General features: G+C 42.4%; 2 protein-coding genes across 3 annotated transcripts in view; one reads left to right on the plus strand and one right to left on the minus strand.

Annotated features, from left to right (window-relative positions):
- Positions 1-24,673, plus strand: part of C1H3orf52 (chromosome 1 C3orf52 homolog) — a 43,806-nt gene that overhangs the window by 10,824 nt on the left and 8,309 nt on the right. Inside the window, exon 7 of the mRNA XM_085239868.1 lies at positions 20,081-20,416. Coding sequence (XP_085095994.1) covers positions 20,081-20,416 — 336 coding nt within the window. The remainder of the gene's footprint in view (positions 1-20,080; positions 20,417-24,673) is intronic.
- On the minus strand, positions 1,095-24,467 carry LOC146545495 (uncharacterized). 2 transcript variants are annotated; one of them, XM_085239833.1, is made up of 5 exons: positions 24,202-24,467; positions 11,429-11,965; positions 7,050-7,099; positions 5,792-5,826; positions 1,095-2,313 (listed from the first exon to the last, which is right to left on the minus strand). In XM_085239833.1, exons 2-5 carry the CDS (start codon positions 11,452-11,454, stop codon positions 2,116-2,118), a joined length of 309 nt encoding a protein of 102 aa, XP_085095959.1. In that variant the 5' UTR covers positions 11,455-11,965; positions 24,202-24,467; the 3' UTR covers positions 1,095-2,115. The 2 variants fall into 2 exon arrangements, with proteins under 2 accessions (XP_085095959.1, XP_085095969.1); XM_085239843.1 differs by lacking the exon at positions 24,202-24,467 and having other exon boundaries at positions 11,429-12,190.

The raw sequence follows: 24,673 nt of genomic DNA on the forward strand, positions 1-24,673 counted from the left end.
GATCTACAGATATACAAATGTTGTGCATTAATATAGAATGCAGCATACAGTTAAAAGAGATACTCTAATTCTGGGGAAGGACAAAATTCAGTCTGCATAGTTTATCCCAAAAGCCTATGGAAATGACTGCAGCAAGAAAATAGTTTGCCTTTGAGGTGCTGCTTGATATTATTGCTCTTACTACTTAAGGTGACTGAATGTGCCAACACTGTATCTTGATTCTGTTTCAAAGAGCAAAAAAATAATAATCACTTCTTTATGAAGACACCTCCATGTGCATTAAGAATTAATGAGGAGAAACAAGAAGCTGCAAAGCATTCATTTTTTCCCTACTGTTCTCCTCTGCTCCAGAATGCTCAGGCAATTCACAGGGGAGAATGCAATGAAGTTGTAGCAAGATGTAGGGCTGCTAAGATGATCAGAGTGCTGGAGCACCTTTCTCCTATGAAGAAAGCTTGAGGGAAATAGGGCATGTTTAGCTTGGAAAGGAGAAGGCTCCAGGGAGACCTCATTGTGGCCTTCCAGTACTTGAAGGGAGCACATAAACAGGAGGGGAGATGGCTGTTTATGAGGGTGGATAGTGATAGGACAAAGGGGAATGGTTTTAAACTGAGACAGGGGAGGTTTAGGGTAGATATTAGGAGGAAATTTTTCACACAGAGGATGGTGACACACTAGAACAGGTTGCCCAAGGAGGCTGTGGATGCCCCATCCCTGGAGGCATTCAAGGCCAGGCTGGATGTGACTCTGGGCAGCCTGGTCTGGTGGTTGGTGACCCTGCACATAGCAGGGGGGTTGAAACTAGATGATCATTGTGGTCCTTTTCAACCCAGGCCGTTCTATGAATTCCATGATTCAACAGAAAGTATCCAACTTTACAGCATGTCTCCAGATGTACTTTGAACTCTAACTGAAGGAAATGCCAAAAAAAGACAAGTCATATCTGGTTTAACTCTTAGAGGTAAATTGATAATACAAAAGAAAATAACATAATAAATACCTTATCCATTAGGATCAGAATAGTGTGAAAACATTTCAACAAGTTAGGTAATTTGGGTACAAAGAAAGATTTTTATATCAGCAAAACTGCACGCTTTTTTTTTAAAATGTTTTATTACAAAAACAAAGGGAAAAATAAACACGTGCGGTAGCAAGAACGTTAGCACATAATCACTTTATGATCTCTGGTTAGCAGATGAATAACCAGTTTCAATCTGGACATGTGTGATCAGAAATGCTTCTTGCAGCAGGTCAATGGGCTGTGGAGAGGTTGTGCTCTGCCGCTGCAGGGAGCCAAACCTAAGAATCCAGTAGGAGAGAGCTGAAAGTGTTATGTGCCAGATGCAGTGCCAGGGAATCCCCCGCAGCTGCTGCCTGTGCAACTTTGGGATCTTCAGTGGTTTCATGGTCTTCTAGGTGGCAGTGGCTTGAAGTGCCTAGATTTATTTATTTGTTTATTTATTGTGTGCAGTTTGTTGCGTTCTTCATTCTATCCAGTTTTGTTAAGACTTCACTCTGTGACAAGCAGTATTGTATTAAGGGTTGTTGGGGAGAACAACTAGAGAAATGATGCCTTTATCCAAGTTGTATCTTTGTGTGTATACTGATATATATGAAGCAGGCCAGAAAAACTCTGGAAGAGCAAGATCACCTAGCACAAAGTTTATGATTTTTTTTTTTTTAAGAGATTATTATCATTATTATTGAATATTTGAGACTTCTATAATAAAGTCTACTATACCCCTTAAAAAAAAAAAAAAGGCACAGTAAAAATCCTGAAAATCTGGAAAAATCATGAAGTCTCAATTGCTTCTAGCAAAAAGCACTCCGTTTTCTAAAGAGAAACATTGCTTTGCAATGGTAGCTACTGCTGATTCCTCTTGTTTTAATTGTTAAGTCCTGTATCCTCTCCATGCTTCTTTCTGTGATTGCTTTTTCAGATTTGTCTCATTGGGACTGACTGGAAGACATAAGCTTTTATAATGTAAGAGAGATGCTCTCCAGCTTGTTTGAAGAGTCAGCACAACAGATGGGATGATTAGGAAGGCTGCATGCTGCCGGCTTAAATATTCACATAGCTCCCAGGAATGCCATCAGAGCAGAAAGGCTTCCTTTCTAGTGCATCAGGACATAATCGTATGTATTCTGGTCTTCAGAGTACGTGGTATATTGCTTGCTCTTAGGTATGTTGACAATTGCGTATTCTGTCTGAGTTTTGGTGTTAGTTGCATAGGATTCAGGTTTGACACTGTGGCTGACAGTAGAATACCACATTCCACTGGTATTCATAGAGCCTTTTGTGTCACAGTGTTCCTGAGAGCAGGGAGAGGGAGAGAGAAAGAGAGATGAATCAGATTCAGCATGGTAATACCCTCCTGCTGAAAAATCTTGCAGCGCTCCTGCAGTGGTGTTAATGCACGTATGTAATAATGAGAAGGGTTTGCAGACCTGTGGCTATTTCCCTTTTGTGTGGACCACAGCTGCACACAGGAGCACGCAGCAACACGTAACTGCTGCATGGCTGGATGGTGTCACTGATGTGTTCTGAAGTTGATACTGCCTGCTGGTGGTTTACATGAGAAAACCTTCATCACACCATGCACATGAGAACACAGCAGCACATACAGGGGCGTCTGAATCATCCTCTGCCTGCACCCAGGGACTGCGACTATGGGTTAACTGGCCTATGTGCTTGGCTGCTGGTGCCTGGAGAGATCCAAGTGCCAGCCACCAGCACGAGCTGGGCTCAGGAGCAGCACTTAAAGTGAGCGTGGACATGTGGCTCCTGGAAAGGGCCCAAGTGTTGCAGGGGATGCAAGGACACCCTCTGCCTGGTGGCTCTCTTCTAGCATGTTCCTTGGAACCAGAGAGAGAAGGAAGAATCATTCACTAATGAATCAGAAGGTAACATTGCATGAGTAGCTGCCTTCCCAAACCTGTCAAAACTTGCCCTTCCTTTTACCTCCTGAGCATGTCTGCTAATGTGTTTTGGGTAACTGCTCATCCAGGTAGGCAGAAGAATGACTCATTAAATCTAAAAGGATGCAGTGAACTGGAGCCAGAAGTTAAAAATTTACTTGCCCTGATGCTTGATTTGAATTCACAGAGTAAGAAAGCTAGCAAGTAAATACAGCTTTTCTGGTGGCATTAGCTACTGTCTGGTGCAGTAGCAGTATGTTTAAGTGAATTTTGCTGGGATCATGCTGACATTTGTAGCAGGGCTACTTTTGTGTTCTGTAAGTGGAACAAAGGTATCTGTTGCATGAATTATTAAACCCAAGGGGTTATCTTATGTTTTTCAAATCTAGGCGTGAGAAATTGTCATTGGAATCACAGAATCATAGAATAGCTCAGGTTGGAAAAGACCTTTAAGGATCACCAAATCCAACCACAACCTAACCATACTACCCTAACAATCCTCTGCTAAATCACATCCCTGAGCACCACATCCAAACTGTTTTTAAACACATCCAGGGATGGTGACTCAGCCACCTCCCTGGGGAGCCTATTCCAGAGCTTAACAGCCTTTTCTGTAAAGAAGTTTTTCTCGATATCCAACCTAAATTTACTCTGGTGAACTTGAGGCCATTTCCCCTCATCCTGTCACCAATGAGAAGAGAGCAACTGTGCTCTTGCTGTAAGCACCTTTCAGGTATTTGAAGAGAACAATAATGTCTCCCCTCAGCCTCCTCTTCTCTAGACTAAATGGCCTTTCTTCAGTTGCTCCTCATGGGGCATATTGGAACATAATTCCTGAGAAATCTGTCAGATATTCTCAGTTGTAAACATCATCTTGTCTATTTGGGTTCTGCTTGGTGTGGAAGATCTCACAATGTGAGGGAAACAGCACTTTGAAAATAATTCCTGAGTTTTGAATTGAGGCTTTGCACTATTTTTTGAGACTTAGAGATTACAGAAGTTTTGAAGAGTGAAGTGATAAAGGAGGACAAGCTTAAGAAAAAGAATTCCCTATCTTTCTGCAAAGGCCAGGCTATCCCTTTCCCTAGCCACTGTTAGAAAGAACTGGAAGGGCAGCAGCATTTCTCTTAATATACCTGAAAATAAGAACAGTTAGGCAGTTTATTTTCATAACTAACTGGCTCTAAATCCACCAAGTGAAGTCTGGAGTGGTTCTTGTTCCTTCCAACACACAGGTCTACCCAAAACTTAATTGTAGCCACACATTCCAGCGTGCTTGAAACCTATGAGTTTTGCAAAGCTGTTGTCATCAACTTTCTCTTATCAGTGGGGGGAATTAAGTGTGGAGGTGGGGTGATTCATCCCACACATTCGCAGTGCATGAGGAGTGTGTATGAAGACTCCTGGCACTTTGGTTGAGTCTTTCATGAGCCACAGACTGAGTTTAATACTTGGAAAGAATGATCCTTGTATCGTAGTAAAGGCTCTCCCAAGACTGTCTTCACATCTTGCTCTGTGGATCATACTTGGGATCAAAAAGTCTCAAAATAAGACTGCTACTTGGCAGGTTCCCCATTAGAGTTCCACCCGCTCCGTTTTTCTTCCCCCTCATCTCACTCCACGCCCACACAAACAATGAGCTCATTTAATCACACCCTTTTCTGTCATCTTGCCCACCTTCTTAAAATTTTCTGTTAAACACCCACATATCTACAGGCAACTTTTGCTTTGCTGCCATCTTAAAGAAAAAATAAAAAAATAGAGCAGGCTGCTAAATGGCAGCACCTTTTTCTGCTCTCACAGGTTTTCTGGTGATTGTTTATGATTGGTGATTTAAAAGACAGCTTCCCTTATCCTCTCTTAAATTAATTTTGCAAAGCAGAGGTAGCAGACCACAGGTATCAGCTGACGTGTTCCAATGGAATCATAGAATCGTCTGAATTGGGAGGGACCCTTAAGGCTAGTCCAATTACCCTGAAATGAATAAGGATACCTACAGCTTGATCCAGTTTCTCAGAGTCCCATCCAGCCTGACTTTGAATGTCTCCAGCAACTAGGCATCCATCACCTCTCTGGGTAACCTGCTTTAGTGCCTCACCAAAAATAATCTCAGCGAATGAACACAATGCACTAGTTGGATGCCTCGGGCAGAAAGGTTCTGCTCTCCCTCCCCTTCCCTTTGGGGAGATGAGCGTGGGCAGATTAGCAGGCACACACCAGTGGCTGGCTACCCCTTCAGCTACCTCAGGATGCCTTATCACAGCTCCTGGATCTGACCCCAAAACAGGGAAGCAAGATGGACTGGACAATGTGACATCACGCCATCCTCCTGCATGCCCTGTCGTGCAGCACAGACATTTGATCTCTTGTGTTTTGTAAGAATCCAAATGTTTAACTTGATAGTGCATGCTTTGAGGCTTTTTTTCCTCCTTCTAGAGGCAGGAAGGAATTGGCATCAGAAACCTTGATCTGTTCCAGAAGAGATTTAGCCATTCAACATTTTTTTATACTGGGAAGATTAACCAAAACCTTGTAACTCCCGAAGTATTAAATCTCTTTTATTCTTTCAACTGGAGACTTCTATTGCTAAAGTGAGTTGGCAACACTCCAGATAAAAGGCTTTTTATTAAAAGAGGTCATGCTGAAACTTAAACATTTTTTGCAGAAAGCATGCCGATTTTGATGAAGCTGCAGGCAGGAGAGGTTATGCTGGCTAGCAGGCAGCTGAGAGGAAATGGCTATGATGGGGAGGAGAGGGCAGTACTCCTTAGAAGCTAAGAAGGGAAGGTGATGGATCTCTCTTTTTTTTTTTTTTTTTTCAAACAGGAGGATGCCTTAGGTGAGCTGTGAAAGCACATGCTTGAATCATTACCTGGGCAGGGCTCGGCGGGTGACTCTCGGTCTGTGCTGGGAAAAAAGGAAGCAAAGAAGTGACTGCCAGTTCTTGTATAGCCAAAGGAATATGGGGTGTGGGAAGGGAAAACCCCTGGGGTTCTCTCTGGGTGCTAGAGAAATCTGGTGGATGGTAAAGATTGGTTTTTTCTTTGGTTTAGCATACACGCCTTGTCATGTTACTCATCGATTACAATGAAACCCAGACAAATAACCTTATCGGTTCAGAAGTTTGGGCTTATCTAGCAGTTTATTTCTCTGTCCCTTGACCCTGGCACAGAGCTGTTTGCCTCATCCTTTCTCACAGCTTTATTTTCAGCTGCCTATTGGGTTATTACTGGGAAGTTGGTTGAGCTGTTGGCTGCTCCTACAACATTTCAGAGCTGAACTTTCACTTCTGCCTAAGATAGCAGACCTTGAAGCATGTCTGCTTTGCAACTTAACTGAAGGGAAGGTATCAGCCCCTCAGCATTGCATTAAGGCTGCCATCCAGAGACCTGGCAGCAGTTTCAAATAGCACAGTGCTGCCTCGAGGTTGCCATGAGATTGCCAATATATACAAACACACACAAACAAGAAGCTGCTCCTCTTGAGTAAGTTCTCAACTCATGAGAGCAGTGCTACATATTATATCATCAGCTCATGAACTGTTTTACCCCACTGACAGAAAAGATGAGAGTCTGAACTGAAACCAAGATCTCGTGGTTTATGTGAATGCGAATGATTCCAACCACAAGTCTTCGCTATTTACATATTTAATATGCCTAAACTATTTCATTAGCCGAACACCTGATAGAGTCCACAGGTTTGCTCTTCATTGTTAATCCTTCAGCCATGAAATACTAAAGCATGTAAAGGTGCTCTGCTAGATACATGTTTAGATGTAAAGCCTGAAGATGCTTTTTGCCCAAACATAAAAAACATATATTTAGAACCATAGAATCATGGAATATCCCAAGTTGGAAAGGACCTATAAGGATCGCTGAGTCCACTTCCTGGCTCCACACAGGATCAGCCAAAATCCAAACGCTATGTCTGAGAGCACTGTGCAGGCATTTCCTGAGCTCTGGCAAGCTCAGTGCCATGACCACTTTCCTTGGAGAAGGTTGTATTTGTGCCTGTGTTTCTAGGAAAAATCCTAAGACAGTGCAGTTACATTGGAGCACCCCATGGCTGGTGCTTCAGGGTGGTTGAGGGTCCCCATCCCCCTGGAGTGTTGGAGGAGCACCTTTACTTACTTTCTTTGTCAGAGTATCTCTTCCTCCACACAGGAACGCTCGTCTTCCACCTGGAATGCAGGGACAATGGCAGAGGGTCAGCTTGGGTGCTGGTTAGACTTCAAACTTCACTGCCAACCCACAGGGGTCTGTGATTAGCTGGGCAGCTCCCTCCTGCTTTGAGACCTGTGCCTTTACTTGGCATTTTGGCCTGCTCAGCCTTTCCCCAGTCTTCTCAGGGAGGCAGCGTGCAGTGGGCACTGGGCCTTTCTGGGTTCATCTGTGTTAAACAACTCCATATGGGTGAGTGAGCAGGAAATGCATGGAAGAGAAATGGGAGACCCAGCCCTGTGTCCTTGTGCATTATTTACATCAATCTGCCCTTTGGTGTGTCTCAGTGACAATCAGGAGGAATGGGAAGGAGGTGACTGTGCAGCACAGCTACAGGCACAGGGGTGATGGTAAGGGCAGGCAGGCTGGCTCCTGAGACACCCAACCTCTGGCCACTGAGGTACTGTTTACTCTTCAAGCAGAAGGCGATGCAGCTTTAAGTACACTGAAATTATCAGGCATATTTAGCCCTTCAAATTACACTTGTACTGTTAGCAAGGTTTTTTGGTAGTAACAACTAGGTTCAATGGAGTGGTACTATTGCTTATATTTTACAACTCTATGCTTGTAAAATTCCTATAAGGTAACTCATGAGCATTTTACAACACTGTGTTGGTATCTAAGTGATATATTTGCATATATTCTAAAAGCATTTTTGCATATATTTTAAAAGTGTTCTCAGGAAATATAAAGCTGCCAAATCAATTTGAGACAGGAAATGCTCTTGAGCAAATGGCTTGCTCGTTCATTTCAATAATTAATCTCTTTCTAATTGCATATTTGCACTGTATTTTCCTTTTCCAGGACCTACGGTAAATAGGTGTTGCCACCATTATTGCTGCTATAGACACTTTCTTACTAAGGTCTTACTTGTTTCCCATGCCATCTAAATTTGGCAACTAACATGAAATTATTTCTTTTTGCACATCTATGGTGTTCTTATCAGAGCAGCAGAAAGTTTTCAAATATTAGTGAATATTAGTTCCCAACTTCCCGTTCAGGGGGAGAATTTACTTCTCTTGTTGCAGTTGAGAATAAAGATAAAATTTATCTTGCCTTACTTCACATGGTCTACCTCATTTTCTTTATAAGTTTTATTAAATGCACTGAGCGTGAACTCCTCTAGTTTAGCTGGAGAGACCAGTGCAAGCACTTCACACAATTTGGTCCTAGAAGTACTGTAAGGGACACTTTAAATAAAAATGCATACGTATGTTACGTATATTCATAATATACATAATTCATATTGACTATATTGTAATGCGAGATATCACAAATTTGATACCAGTATTTTTGTCTTCTCATCTGTTCATTCATCTGTGTCTTATTTATACTCACTTGGTTTCTGATTTTTCAGTTGCTCACTCAGAATGAGAAGTGCTACAGACCATCAGAATTATAGAATCATAGAATTATTGAGGCTGGAAAGGACCACTAAGATCATCTAGTCCAATCACCGACCCAACACTACTATGCCCACTTGGATAACTCTTTCCCTTTGATAAGGTTTGGATAAGGCTCGGATAGCTCTTTTCCTGGATGGTTGAAAGAAAAATACCACATTTCTGTAGCAACTTAGATCTTTGTACTGCTGCACAACCCCTAGATAAAGTTGTCTTATTTAGTCAATAATGTGGACTCCTCTGGGAAAATATGCTGTGATCTAAGAATTTAAAAAGTTTCTCAACATCTGTGCTCACACAACAGACGTGCAGGCTCTACAGCAGGAAATATCCAGTTGGAGGACTAGAGCTGGACTTATCTGCGATTGGAGGGTCTTATCTGCGATTGGAGGGTCTTGGGGATTGGGTGTTGCTTGTTGGGTTTTTCAGTTAGCTTGTTTCTTTAGGTAATTATATGTATAGCTTTATCAACAAAAATTCTGGGAAATAGATCTGGCTAGCAGTTTCAAAACAGAAGGAATGCAATTAAAATAGAAGCAAAACCAAAAGTGGTTGTCTTCAGCTTTGTAGTTTTGCTTTGCTCTGTGCAGAGAAGCTGTTTGAACTCTTCTACAGGCTTCAGGGCTGTCACATGGGGGAAGGGGGAAGCGGTTAGAACAAAAATAGCAGTGACACGAAAACCTGAGGTCTCCAAACAAATGGGATGAAGTGGTGGACTTGGGAATATGTATGCTAGCAAGGTTACATACATATTTGTAAGGAAGGACAGCCAGTCCCATGTTCTTCCACAAATATGCTGCTCCTGGTCCTCTGATGTGGTGGAGCATTACTGCATGAGGCTTCAAGAGAGAGGACTTCACTGGGGAGCTGCTGCAGCTCTTCTCTCTCCTTCAACAAGAGGTTATGGTCTGGAAATAGTTTTGCTCCTGCCTCGTTCCTGAAATTAACCACCTCTGGCATAAAACTGCCAGACCCCCAGAAAAACAAATATCAACCACTTGCACTTCTCTGGTTTATTTCTTTTCCAGACTTGGTTGAAGCTACTCAGTGGAGATACAGACAGCTGGGTGGTGTGGGTGCACAAACCTCATTTGTTAAGAACTTGAGCTGATAACACGTAAGCTATAAACAAAGAACTAAAGTCTTTGAGGAGTATTTTTGACACCAAGTTACACGCCCTAAAACCTTGCATAAGAAAACCAGGTACTTGGAAGGGCTTCATGCAATGCTGTGGGTTTGGGTCCACAGTAATACCAAACACTGTGATGAACGCAGAGTCAGGATGGCCTGACTGTCAGCAGATGTTCACCAGCCCTGACATTTTTGGAGTTGGCAGGGGCAACCCATGCCACCCTCCCTCTGGAGTGTTGGAGGAGCACCTTTACTTACTTCCCTTGTCACAGTATCTCTTCCTCCACACAGGAGGCTGCGGGTCTGAGGTTGGACCTACAGAGCACAATGGAGCTGTACCAGGATGCTGAGTCACTGCATGGGTAGAAGAGTTTTCTGAATAAAAAAACATCCTGCTGTTTTTTCATCCCACTGATTTCTGCAAGGCCTGTGATTTCTCAGAAAGACGTGGATTTATCAGCAATCAGGGGGCTGTGACCAAGGAGTGACATGCCACACCAAGCTGAGGGCGGGATGGTGCTGCTGACTGACCCGGTCAGGCATGACTAGGCTGCTGATATTACCTATCCCAAGCCAGTAGCTCATTAGTGTTCTACCACCTACGTCTTCTGGCAGCAGCTTGTTTCTGGAAAGGAGTCAGCAATGTTAAAAAGCAGTAGGAATCCTGTACATGTAAGTGTTGCAAGCCCTTAAAATCATGGGGATTCAGTAGGCTTGGGAGCCAAGACCCTACAGGCACAGGTTAGGGCCACCAGTTTTGCATGGACTTTCTTGGCCTTGCCTGCTAGAAAGAGCAGGACTTCAAGTTGTGGGAACTTTAAGCCATTTCCCCTAAAGACCACCTTAAATAGTTGTTCGCTATACCTCTGTCAACATGGAGGTGAGAGATGCCTTCTCTTTGAAAATGAGCAGAACATTTAATTTTGGCAACAGCAAGCCTTATCTGAGCTCCTTAAGGCCAAGCAAGCTGTCAGAGTACAGTGGTTTTCCAGTTGTGTTTACAGAGAGTGGTGTTACCAGAGAGCTCTGGTGACCATCTTTTGGAAGTGCAAAGGCATAGACTGAGGGGAGAATTTAACATCAACAAAGCTGACACACAAATACTTGACAAAGCAGTGGTGAGATGGGCTGGCTGGCTGGGTAGGAGAGTCCTCCAAGTGGGACTGTCTGTCCCAGGCATCTCTTCCTACATCTGTGCATGTGGGGTAAGGCATCCTTGGAAATCCCAAGTTGCTTTAGGATAGTGCATGAGCCATCGCGTTCCTAGAGCAAATCTGTTTGCGTTAGGGAAAGCCACTGCACATAAATACAGTATATTTATATATAGTGTAAATATAATCTATCTATACATCTATGTACGTAGAAGGACACCCTTATGAGATGCGGTTCAACAGATGAGAGATGCCAAGGTCAACCTGTAAATGCAATTTTCCCATCTGGAAGGCCAGGGCAGCTGACAAGGATGCTCTACTCCTTGTGTATCACGCCTGTAACATCCTTCCCTGCCTCAGTAGGCTCAGAGTGCTCTAAACCTAGGGGTGTCACCTCTGTAAAGAACAGTCCAAAGCAATACTCAAAACCATATTGTCCGTGTTAGTTTGCTTGCTAAATTATCCTTGTTTATTCAAGAAACTCCATGTGGTACCCTACCCAGTCCTTTAAAGTTGACTCATTGCAGGTATAGTTTTCTCAAATTCTAGTGAACTCACTCTTTTAGATTTATTCTAATGAAGCATAAAATGATATTGAACCTACCTTATTTTTGGTTGACAGTTTCCCATCCTTTCACTGGATCTCTGCACCCTTGAGTAGCCAATTTTCAGTGCGGTTTCCCTGCTTTCCAAATTTGCTGTACTGTATATGTTACCAAATTAATCTCACTGATCAGAGAGGCTCCTTACCTCTTCCACTCAGATACTGTACACCAAATAAAATACTCAACCACAACAACAATGTGCGGAGGTAGGGAAAGTAGGAGGGGAGAATGAATGAGTGACGTGGCTTCCTGAGGCACCAAGGCTGGAGTGTGTTGCGCTGGCGGCCTCCCCAAGAAAGATGATGAGCTGCAGCGTGGACTCCCTCTAGGATCCCTCGTCTGAAATAGCAACAGGGAGTGCTCTCAACAAGAGGAAACCTGGGTGCCTAGCCATCTTGACCTTCTGAGAAATGGTCTGACAAACCAAAACGTTAAAAAAAGAAGGCCTTCAGTCCCGTCAAAAAAAAAAACAAACCATAACTTTTGTTGCTGAATTCTCTTTTGCCTTCTTTTTTTTTAATCCTTTTTTCTTCCTCCTGAGATAGATGGAGAAGAAAAATAAAAGAGTCAGAAATACAGTTTGCCAGGCTGATAATTTAATAATCTTATAATTCATTCACTGTAGTTGTAACATTCTATCTGAAGAAAAAGCCTCTTAGACATGAGGCGCCTGCAGCAATTTTATCTGAAGCGCTGAGGTATGTAGTGGAGCACGGGTGGTTAACCAGACAGTTTCACACTGTCTGCTGTCCCCCAGTAACATAGGCTTGTGTGGACAAGCGTGCTTCACCATGCATCAGTACTGGGAGCCAAGGTCCCAGTATGAGACATGAACCCTCAAGTAGTTGGCTGTAAGGCAGACGTGCTACCCAGGGTCACAATGACACCTAGTAGCATCTCAATTTAACAGACTACTTTTTTTCAGTGACAGTCTCTTGTCTTGTATTTTTATGGTCTGGATCACTGCAAGTCTGTTTTTCATAATTCAGTTATAGAGAGTGACACTTTGCTTTCCTTGCCTGTATTGCTGTTGGCAACTGCGAACAATATACTATTGAACAGTTATGCTCATTTAAGAGGAAACTACAACTAAACATTTCAGAACTGGTTTCTGTAAGCTCTGTAAATAAGCTTTTAAAAAGTTAGGACAAGAAAAATTCCAACAATTCCAAAAATAAGCTGAGGAAACATCTGAGCCCACAGAAGGCCTCTGGATCCATGGATAGTCATACTGTTTTCAGGAGTTTCAGTAGATCTGAGAACTGAAAACATCCATTTTCAAACACTAAAGCCAAGCTTTTCCAAACCCAAAGTCTTTATTTGCTCTTTTGTTTGAATGTTCTATTTGAAAGGCTTTGTAATTGCTAGCACTTTCTGAAAATCAGATCTCTTTAATGTACCTGTTCATATAGTGCAGAATGGAGGGGCTGAAGCGAGGGCTGGGAGAAACTGGTGATGTGACAAGGACAGGGGACAACTGGTGCCAGGTTGCCTAATTTTGGATACAAGCCGTTGGGAGCCATGGGGGTAAGTGAGGGCATAGATCTGCTGCATAAACTGAGGTGGTGGGTCAGCACTGCAAACACCTGTGGCAGAGCTCCCTGGTCCATGTGAGTCGCCTGCCACAAAATCCCAGCTCTGCTGCCAAGGGCTCTTTGTACATTTTATTTTCTTGGCTTTTGGTGTGCAAACTGTTGGGCAGCCCTCACCTAAGCACAAATCCAGATTTGCAGATGTCTGGGAATGGAGCTGAGTGATGCTACCCCAAGCCCTCCCAGGCTCATGCCTCCTCACACTTAAATGAGCTTCCTTGTATTTGAGTGTTCGCATAATCCAGGATTAAACTGTGAGAACTTTGCAATGTGTTTGCTCTCCAGATCTAAAAGTTTATTTTTGATCACAGCTAATAAATTGTTAATACTCACATTTGATTAAAATAAACCTTTGCTAAGAAAGAAACAAACAAAACAAAAAGAAATAAACCCCTGAAATATCAGAAGGTTTTTTTAAAAAATAAATATACATAAATAAAACATTAGTGCACTCAAGGGAAAATAATGTCATTTTGATCTCAGTTAGAGAATATATTTGTCAGCACTTGAAGAAAAATATAAACAGTTCTGGCGGGTAACTAACAGGATTTTTGTGAGTGGTGAAGATGATATTACTTCAAAAGTGCTACCACTAATTTATCTTTTCATTTGAAGGCATCAGTTCAAACATGAAATGATCCTAACAAGAAGAAAGCATTTTTAGCTGGATGGGATTTTTAGCTAGGCCCACAGGGACACGTTCTCCAAACAGCTGATGGACAAAATAACCATCTAGTGGTGCTACTCCTTAGCTTTGGCTAGCTGAAGAAATTCTCCCTGTAGAGAGTAGCTGGGCTACTGGCGTTATCTGCCCTAAGGCAAGCATCAAAAATTAGCATGAGATAGTTAATATGGTTGCTTTTCATGGGGAAAAAGGGGGAGAAGAGGCATCTCAAGAGAGAAGCTCATCTCATTGTTCAGATCCCCGTGATCTGAACCATCCTAGAAACCAAAGCCAAGTCTGATGAACTGGCCTTAGAGAAGTCACAAGGTCACCAACACTGACCTGGATAGATAACTATAGTTATTTGATAGTATAAACCACCCAGTATGAGTTGCTTGAAATACGTATGCTTCCTTAGCAAACTACATTTCTAAGAAAAGAACCCTTATCTTTTAAAACTTCCATTTACTTATTCCTGGCATTTAAAAACTGTCATAATAACAACATAATCAGGGGTGATCTACAAAGAAAAAATCAGACGAGGAAACAAGATGAAAAATTGTCTGTGGTGCTTTCTGCCTTATGATCTTTTGGTTGACTTGTGATTGAAATTTGGTCTGCAGCAGATATTGGCAAGACCATTAGTAATAACAAATAATGAACATACATTTTTAGAACTCTTATCCTCCCATTCTTTCCATAACAGTTTTACGCACCCGTCAAAACTCTTCATATGCTCAGCCACATAGTGGGGGCCCCATCTGCAACATGATCAGCATGTCTACTTCTGACAACTAAGAAGTACATTTGCCAGAAAAAATCATAATTGAGAAGTCACTCAGGGATTCATACAACTGCTAAAAGCAAAATAAGAAAAAGTAATCAAGGAATTAACTGTTGGACAAACATTTACCCTGAGTCCATTAATTAACTAACCAGGCAGTACAAAAGTAATTCTCAGAACTTTAACGTCATAGAATCATGGAATGGCCTGGGTTGAAAAGGACCACAATGATCATGTAGTTTCAACCCCCCTGCTATGTGCAAGGTCACCAACCACCAGACCAGGCTGCCCAGAGCCACATCCAGCCTGGCCTTGAATGCCTCCAGGGATGGGGCATCCACAACCTCCTTGGGCAACCTGTTCCAGTGTGTCACCACCCTCTGCATGAAAAACTTCCTCCTAATATCTAACCTAAATCTGCCCTGTCTCAGTTTAAAACCATTCCTCCTTGTCCTATCACTATCTACCCTCGTAAACAGCTGTTCTCCCTCCTGTTTATACTATTTTATATATTTTTATATTAATAAATATAATTAATAATACAATATATTATAATATATATATATAATATAATAATAATTATTATTTTTATATTTTTTATACTCCTTTCAACTATTTGAAGGCCACAATAAGGTCTCCTCAGATGCTTCTCTTCTCCAAGCTAAACAAGCCCAGTTTCCTCAACCCTTCTTCATAGGAGTTTTGTTTGATTTACTGTTTCTAATTATTCCATATTATCTCACATTATTTTTAGTAAGTTAGTTTTCTTACCTGAATCAAGTCGGCTTTTTTTCCCCTACTTCCTCCCCTTCTCTTGGGGGAAGGGAAGGGTGTTGCGTAATAAATCCCAATTGCAACACTAGCATTAGATCCATGTTCACCAATTCTATCTTTCTTCCCTACCTGCTAAACAGTGAGAAGAAGCACTACAAATTGTTGAGGATGAAGAATATTTGCTTACAAATTACTAACTCTAGTCAAGGATATCTTTCTAATTCCGGTCTTGAAACATATCCTTCCCTCCCTTTCTCCTTTTCACTCTTTATTCCTATGGAAAAACATATTCCCATGCTTTAACTGTTCGCTTTGTATTGATTAATATAGAACTTGTCATAAATGAGTTTTGGAAAATACGAAAATACAAGATAGACTTTGCTGTGCAAGCAGTATTCACGTGTTTCAGACATAACTGCAGAAGTTATTAGGGATAAGGTAATTTGTTTAAAAAATGTTTATTTGTGGTCGTAGAATCAGAGAGTAGTTTAAGTTGGAAGTTACTTTAAATGCCATCTACTTCTATCCTCCTTGCCATGGCCAGAGGCACCTTCCACTGGGTCATGTTGTCAAATCAGTTTCCCTCCTTTTTATAATCCTCTTTTAAATACTGGAAGGCTACAGTGAGGTCTCTTCACAGCCTTCTCTTCTCCAGGCTGAACGAGCTCAGATTCCTCAGCCTGTCTTTGCAGGGGTGGTGCTCCAGTCCTTTGATTGTCTTCATGGTCCTCGTCTGGACTCTCTTGTGATGTTTTAGGCTCACTGTGCACAAGGAACTCTGGTCAGTGGCGTCTTACAGAAGTTCAAATCTCTGGTTTATGAATGTGATTAGTCACTTGAGCTGTGTAGAAATGCTGTGACAATGTGCAAATAATTCCTGCACATGCTTTTTTTGATTTCCTGTGAACTGGATAGACTGTTCTAGAGCAACAGAACGGAAGAGACAAATAAGAATCGTACTCTTTTTCAGTCAAGGGTTGCAGAAACATCATGTGCCTAATCCTTTCCAAATTTTCACCGTGTTCTGGCAAATGCCTTAAGTCCAGATGTCACACGCTGTTCTGAGAAATGAAGCTGCTGTGCAGCTGAAGTGGGAGAGCGTGGGATTTGATGGGAAAGCAAATAAGCAGGCGAGAAAGATAAGAGTGGGTAATCCACCTGATGTTTGTGCAAAGAAAGAATGGGAATCCAGAAGAGGGATACAAAGATTGCTGGGGGTCTGGAGCATCTCTTCTATGAGGAAAGGTTGACAGACCTGGGACTGTTCAGTCTGGAGAAGACTGAAAGGGGATCTTATCAACGTTTATAAATAACTAAAGTGTGGGAGTGAAGTGGATGGGGCCTGGCTCTTTCAGTGGTGCCCAAAGACAGGGCAAGGGGTAACAGCCACAAACTGGAACACAGAAAATTCCATCTGAACATAAGAAAGAATTTCTATACTGTGAGGGTGACAGATCACTGGCACAGGGTGCCCAGATAGACAGTGGAGTGTTCTCTGGAAATATTAAAAATCCATCTGGATGCTTTCCTGTGCGACCTGCTGTAGGGAACTGATTTAGCAGGAGGTTGAACTGGATGATTTCCAGAGGTTCCTTCAACCTCTACGATTCTGTGATTCTGTGAAATCTCAAAATAAGTGCATTTAAAAATATAAACTGATCTAAGTGATGGAATTAGAGTGGGATCTCATATTTCTGCCTGCCCTATGTTTAAAATGGTGAAGTAAACGTTGTTTGCTGGTCCCTGCAGGAAGGCAGTCAGACAGAGATGCTGTAGCACTCGGGTGTGCATTGTGTGACCTGGAATGGGGTCCTTGTGACCAGGAGCCCAGGAAGAGACTGAAGAAGCAGCCAAGGCATGTAGCTCTTTGTCACCAGGGAGGAGATGCTGTGAATAATTTGAAGTCCACCCATTTTGCCACCCATGGCCGTCTCTATCTTCTCTCAGGATGTTGGTAAGACTGCAGGCTTGCTCTTTATCTGAAGGTGTTTGCTCTAGCAGCACCCAAGTCTTCAAGTGGTTTGAAAAGACTTTAGGAAGAGTAGAATGTTTTTGACAAAAAATAAAATGGAGTGTGATTCTATTCCTGTGAATAGAAAATTATGTAAACTAGGCGCGCTGTTCTTTCATGCAAAGTGCAGTTCCTTTTGTGATCACTAAGTGGAGAAGTTCAGCCATGAAGATTTCATCATAAGGATCTGCAAGTTTCTTGAAGTTCTTCTGTCAATGTTTTGTTTCAAAATCATATTAGAGCTAACATAAGCACACCAGCAAAGCCTGGAGAGCATCTCTGCATCCCTATAGAAATCACTCTCATCCTGCCAGGAGGCTTTGATGCAAAAGGATATAGTTCCAATAAATCTTCAATGTTTTTCAGTTTTGAAGGTTCTGAGGGTGAAGATCAGAAATTACATATTTGCTTGTCAATCAGAACTGTCCATTTCAAAGCTGTCACTTTACTCCTCTGACATGGTCCAGGGTCTTCCTTCATATCTTATTGGAGCTATCTCCTGTACAATAGCTGTAGAATGGTCTGGAAAGCCTCCAAGGAAACATATTTCACAGATTTCATGTTCTTGCTTCATTTGATTAGGTCAGAATGCTCTTCCAGAAATACCAAGATAGAATAAGACAATGGAAATAACTCTAGGAAAGGAAAACACAGTGATATACCTCAAAGGGGGAGTACTATAGTGTGAGGCAGTCCCAGTTCGCAGAATGAAATGAGTGAATCACTGTGCCTACTCAAAAGTTTGCCCAAAGTGTTTCTTAAGCGTAATAGGAATACCAAAACTCCAGATATTGTTTTTTTTTTTTTTTTAAGGTAATTAATTACCACTTGAAAGGAGGAACTATGCGTGTGAACATACCAAAGAAGTTTTTGTTGTGCTGTGGCTTGGGCTATTGGTTTTCCCCAAGCCACTCACATGATTGAAGGTTAGCCTGTGCAGCAATTCAGATAAATGATAAACAAAAACATTTCTAATGCAGCCACAGTTGTCAGAGTTGTCAGTGTCATCATCATTTGCAAAAAACATAAGCCACCTAATCAGAAAACAGAAACATGAGACTGAGCGTGCCAATAACAGTTTCATTAGCAAATGAGGTCTCACTGACTGACTTGATGAAGGGTGCAGAAGTGACCCATGGGACAAGATTTGTATTGGTTTCGGCAGCATGATCCCAGCTGTCAGAAAAAAAGAAGCACAGAGGTAGACGTGACAAAGCAAAAATAGCACAAAAACAGTGATTCAGAGCAGCCCGGTGAGCCACCTCAACCTATGCCCAGATCTCCCTGGGCTCCTGACCTGGCAGAGGCCTTGAAGTACCATCAGCTCCTGGTGCTCCACTGTGCATGCAGATCCCAGGCTACCATTCCTCCTGGAGTGGCCATTCCTCCTACTCTGCACTTGGTGCTGGCTTCATGACCACCCAGTTGTCATCCAGACACGTAGCCAGGGTAGAGACCTGGGCTTTAGTTTAAGCCCTTGACAAAACCTCATAAGAAAGGTGCTTCTGAAAAACCCAGCCTTGTAAACCCTGCCTTTCTGGTGGTCTGACTGGGAAACCTAGATTTCCAGCTCCGACACTTGTCAGAATTTTTGTTATTCAGCTGAGTGCACGTGGACCAGGAAGAGTTTATGAGGCACTTCTTACTGTATTTGAAGACCGGAATGTCCCCAGAGAGAGCAAAGCATATAAAAAAGGGGAAGCCGTGGTGCAATCGATCAGTTGGTCGCTTGTTGGTCCTGTGGACGCAGCTGAGATGATGGCCACTTGCTTGCTCCTCTCCAGCCTCTGGGCCCTCGCCTCAGGTAATCTCCTGCTCTCTCTTCTTTCTTAATCACTATGATGGTGCAGACGGCTTCAGGGGACAAAGGCAGCATCTGTTCATTGATTTGTTGTCAGCGTGTTTGGAAGCTGAAGGCAAATGATTGGCTTTATTTACAAATTCTGCATCATAAACCAGTGACCCACAAGACTAAAACTGGATTTCAACTCCTGATTTAGATGAGACTTGAGCCAAGGTATAGCACTGATTTTCTTTAGCCAGGACAGAATTATCTGTAAGGATGGACATGATACTTTTAGACAATCAGACCATTAGAACTGTGGGCATGGTACATTTGTTTTCATACTTAACAAAGCCTGAATTTGTCCCCAAACAGCTTCTATGGCCATGGCTTGTATTCTGCCCTATTCTGCTCTGCTGAGGTCTGAACTGCAAAATACCTGCTGGCTTCATGGCTGGCTACTGGGTGTTCTGCACGTCTCCACCTGGATAAGCCATGCCAGGAGGTTTAGATATGATCAAAGTGGACTCAAGGCACTGCAGACAGCCTCACTCCTCTTTAAAAATTTCAGGTTCCTGCAAACTGAATACATTTTCAGTGCTGTAACCATTTCTGATGTTATCTCCCTTCCCACGCACCACAGAGAGATGAGTGCAGATAAATTTTAAGAGCTATTGTCCTATGAACCAAAGAACTTTGGGTCTGTTAAACCTGGGAGCATTCAGGCACTTGCCTGTCTCCGTATTTTTTTCCTATGTGGCAGTGAATTGGAAGAGGAATGCTTATTTTTCCCTTCTCTCTGAACATCCCTAACCACAGCACAGGTACAGAGCTGCTGAAGTGTTTCATAGGAAGTGGTGTGAGATGTGCCACCTTCAGCCATACTCCCATGGAAACTCCTTTAAGTTGTGTTTTTGGTTTTCCTCTGGCATCAGGGACAGGGAAGCCCTCCAAGGGTGACGGCTGGGGTGCAAAACATTTGCTAGGGTGGGCTGCAGTGGGACAGTGAAAGATGCTAAATGTGGTCCCTGCTTCTTCACCAGGCTCTGTGCAGGTGATGCACAAAAAGGTGCAGTCGGTCCAGGCAGGCGGAAATATTACTTTCTCATGCCAGTCAGTCACGAACGAAGATGTAATACAAGTGACCTGGCAGAAGGAGATGGATGGGGCTGAAGACAACATAGCAACTTACAGTACAATGAATGGCCAAAAGATAGCAAAGGGCTACGAAGGCCACGTGAGCTTTGCCCACAGCAGCCTGCAAGCCTCAGCCATCTCCCTTCACCGAGTCACCCTGCAAGACGAAGGATGCTACAAGTGCATCTTCAACACCTTTCCCTCGGGAGCTGTCACTGGCAGGATGTGCCTCAAGGTTTACGGTAAGACACTCTAATTGCAGAAAGGGTATGACATCTTTCTGAAGATCAAGCCATTCCCTCTGGGGAAAAACCTCCCCTGGTCAGTGCTCATTGCTAAATCTCTGTGGGAAAGGTGGCTCTGTTTCCTTCCCGGCTCTGCTTTCCTTGTCATTTTTACTTCTGATGGGAAGGCACTGTTGAACACTTCTCCAATTTTCTTCCCTTTTAAGTCAACAGCAGCTGACGGGTGCCCTACTGCTTCCCTAGAGTTCCTCTGACCCAACACTGGGTTGCCAGCTGTCCCCACATGTCCTCCTGACTTGTTGACCTGTATTTTGTACAGGTCAGCATCAGCTTGTTTCAAGGAGAGAGCCAAAGCACACCGCCACAAGCATCCTCACACGCAAGGAGCCCTGTGCTGAGGGAAGAAACAGACAACCTTGGCTTAGGAGGAGTGATGACATAAGCAACAGGGAAAGAGAAGGAGAAACATGGGGGAAAAACAGAAGCAGAAGTCTGTTTTTCCTCTCTTCTGATAAAGCTCCTAGAGCAGATCACTTGATGCTGAGTCATGCAGAGGGTAAATGCTGAGTCATTCATTACAGGAATATATGGAAAAACCTAGCTGAGAGATTTCATTCTTGCTTACTATGAGAATCTAAACATGGAGTTAAATTGGCTTTGATTTATTCTGCCTGATTTTTATCCAAGTGTGGGAAATGTTTCCCAAAATTACCAGTTTTGTGGCTATGATCCAGCTCTTAGCAGAACTCAAGGCATGAAAACAAAAGCAACAAAAGCTGTTTTTTTTCCCTTTTTTTTTTTTTTTTTCCCCTCTGATGTACTCTTGTCGACTGCTCTACCTGCTTCTCTCAAAGACACGTCATTTGGGGGTTTCACTTCCCTGGCAGCTGGCAGCATGCTGCCCCAGTGCTAGAGTGAGCACATAACCAACTAAGTGCTTGCAGAAAGGGTTCATTTTAGCCTAACTGCAGTAACACATTTGAGATGTTCTTAATTTCCTTGATTTCCCGGCCAAGCCCTTCTGCAGGCTGGGAGGGAGAAGATGTCCAGGCGTAAGGGGATCCCAAGCAAGGCAAGCAGGCTGACTAATGGAAGCACCTCAAGCAAATGAGCTGCTGGCATGTGTCTCTCATCTAATAGGGACAGCCAGGGAGTTTACAGGCTGGTTATTGCCCAGTTGCAACAGCCTCCATCAGAAGAGGCTCTTCCAGAATGGACACAGTGCTGCATAGTGTGCAGAAGTGAAACCTTGGTAAGAACCAGAAATGATGCTGGGAAAAATGAAATAGGTATGGGAGACAGAAATCTCAGACCTATTTAGCTGAAAATAACAATGTGAAGCAGCAGCAGCAGTCTTCTACCCCATAAGAAATGTCTTGGCACAGAGCATTTTCAACCTGCTTTGCAGGTTTCTTTAGTGCCTGTTCTTCTTTTATCTCCATTTTCCACTAGAAATGTTTTGCTGACTTTTGTTTCAAAAGACGATGAAAATGAAACCCAAAAAGGGGTAGAGTTTGGAGTATGGAGAGAGGGGCATGTGTCACTTGAGTCTAGGCAAGGTTTTGCTGGATCAAAGACCTACAGTCACCTTCTACCTGCAAGTAGATGGCCCCATCCACATGGAAGTCTCCAGCATTATGGAGAAAGCCATGACACTGTTGACTTAGATCAGGAAGTTGAGGCTGCGTTGCTGACGAGCACCCACATGGCTGGAAAAGGCACATGAGACACACTAATTCCTAAAAATGTTCAGCCGTTAATTTGAGACCAAAGTTCAGCCTTAAAATATTAAAAGCACATCATGATCTAGCAGTTGTCCTTAAATAACAGAAGCCCAATTGCAGTCAAAGCTGGCACACATTCACTAGAAAGCCACCTTTGCCAATAGTTAGGAGCACCTTCACAGCTCAAGCCTGGGAATGTTTACGTTGCTGCTCTAAGGATCTATGAAGTCAGGTACAACATGTCTTGTAAGTAGTTTTTCACATGAAATAAATATTTTGATGAAATAGAAAACCAGCATTTACTCTAAATGTGCATCAAACACCAACTCAGTGCACATGCTAACAAACAGCATGTGCAAGAGAAAGTGCTCACATATTTTGACTGTGTATTTTCTACAGGCATATAGTAAGGCAAAGAGCAACTGTCCAGTGTTTTTCTTGCCTACAAATAATTCTCTGGATTGCAGTGTGGGAAGGCAGAGAACTGTCTAGTGAGGAGAATGGATTTGGCATACATGTATGTCTGCCAAGATGTGATGCTGAGCATTTTTTCTCTTCTCCTCCTTGTGCCTTTATAAGCCAAGATTCACCTTAATCTTTTGTAATTGGTTAAGATTTGAGATTGCCAGACTGGAGCAGTGGCACCAATCTGCCTTCTGTGCTTTTTAAAACAGGCTCTCTGGTACTCAAGAGAAAAGTCTGTGGCAGTTTTCCTTTACTGCTTTTGGACATTGTAACCTGATGTTTGAAGTTAGCACTGTGGGTGGATGTGCTATTTTTATACATCCCGTGAGTGAAAGAAGAAGTTCAGAAACCATTTATTAATCAAAACATAAAGTGTTTATGACACTTGTCATTTCAAAGACGGGAGATTTTGAGAAGTTCCAAATGAAATCCCCCTAAGCCTTTTTTTTTTTTTTATCTCAGAGCAACACAAATGGGGTTTCACCAGCTCTGTTTCTAGGGTCTGAGTTTCTACCTGTGGGTGATGCAAACACTGAGAAATGTCTACTTTATTCTTCTAAGCAGCATACCCATAGTAAATAGTGAGGCAAAGCCATAGGAAAACAAAAATGATGATGTAAAATGTCTTAGTGGCTGTTTTGGCTTGGAAGATCCAGTTTCATGAAGTGCATATAGGATTTTACCAGGGGCATAGGTGCTGCTATGCAGTTGGCATGTGCTGTTCCCCTCCTTTAACAGAACCATTTGGTGTTATTTATATATCTTTCATAGAGGAACCTTCTTTTACGGTCCAAAATGAAACATAAAATCATTTTTCTTAGGAAGACTAAACAAAATTTTCTGTTTCAACCCGGGATTACTAAAAAATAGTTATTTGTTTGCTGAAGTTTTGGCAAAAATCAATTTCAGCATAAGTATTGTCCTGATTGGTTTTTTTTTGCTATGTAAAATAGTAATATATGCATATAATACTATTAAATAGTACTATTTCTCATCTATTAATAGACGCTTTTTAAATCAGAAGGCATTCATATTAACTCAAACTTGAAGAAAACCAGAAATTCCATTGCACTTAAATTATTTTAAAAGGCAACATTATCAGAAGCAGACACCCGAAAGTAGAATATGATTTGGACCACTGTACTACCAGCAGATGCACTGATGTAGAGACCAGGCTGATGAACTGTTATCTGGAAACTTGTGTACTGGGAGATCTCACTCCCAAATGGAGTCATGTGCCTTTACAAGTCTTGGCATGACAGTCTGAGTTAAATTGACTGGTCTGAGGAGGAGCTTGGATTAGGTGACTTTCAAAAGTCCTTTGCAACCCAGATTATTCTATGATTTTATGATTTGATTGATTTTCACAGGTACAAAACGCATCCACTCGTGGTTGCAGTGAATAGCAGATATTCAATTCTCATGAAAATCCAGCCACTTGCTTAATTTTCAACACAAAAATTTCAGTTTGGTCGTTCTGGAAACAATGCAAGGTTTGGGTACTCTGACAATCATGCTGTTGCCTGCTAATGAGTTTGCAGTGTTAAACTCCAGAAGATTTCCCTCCAAGACAAAACACCTTAGTTTTCCTACCTCGTACAATGGAGAAGAGCTCATCATCTCTGTGTTTTCTTCTGCTTTCTTGAAAACTGATAATCTTTTCCAGGCACATGTGTCCTCGGGTGTTCAGATCTTCCCTGGAGTTCTATCCAGGTAGAAGAAAGCTTCTTGCACTTCTCCCATTTCTTTATTTCCTGAAAATACTGCAAATATAAATAGGAATCAACAAGCAGGTTTCATGTGAATATGTGTGAGTGGTATCTAAGGTTCATTGTGTCTTCTGACTAAGACTAAATAAGACTGCAGCTTGCACTTGTAGCGTGTGGAGGAATTTGGAAAACCGATCTTTAACAAAACTTTTGGAGGTTACCATGACACCCCAAAATTAGACATTAGAGAAAAGAAAAGATGTATAAACACAAAGCCTTCACAGCTGAAATCTCGAGGTGTCACTTCATACACATTCATTTACTGTCTTGCATAAATAGATGCATTACTCCCTAAG

Source organism: Meleagris gallopavo, chromosome 1, assembly GCF_905368555.1.
Source record: "Meleagris gallopavo chromosome 1, MGAL_WU_HG_1.1, whole genome shotgun sequence".
Taxonomy (NCBI): Eukaryota; Metazoa; Chordata; class Aves; order Galliformes; family Phasianidae; genus Meleagris; species Meleagris gallopavo.

What these genes read in the sequence shown, in the direction of transcription:
- LOC146545495 (XM_085239833.1), bottom strand. Translation starts at nt 11,454, where the DNA reads ATGGGAAACTGTCAACCAAAAATAAG. An exon ending in GAGATACTCTGACAAAGAAA is followed by an intron (nt 5,827 to 7,049) that starts GTAAGTAAAGGT and finishes CTTTTTTCCCAG; the next exon opens with CACAGACCGAGAGTCACCCG. An exon ending in ACCCGCCGAGCCCTGCCCAG is followed by an intron (nt 2,314 to 5,791) that starts GTAATGATTCAA and finishes CCCTGCTCTCAG; the next exon opens with GAACACTGTGACACAAAAGG.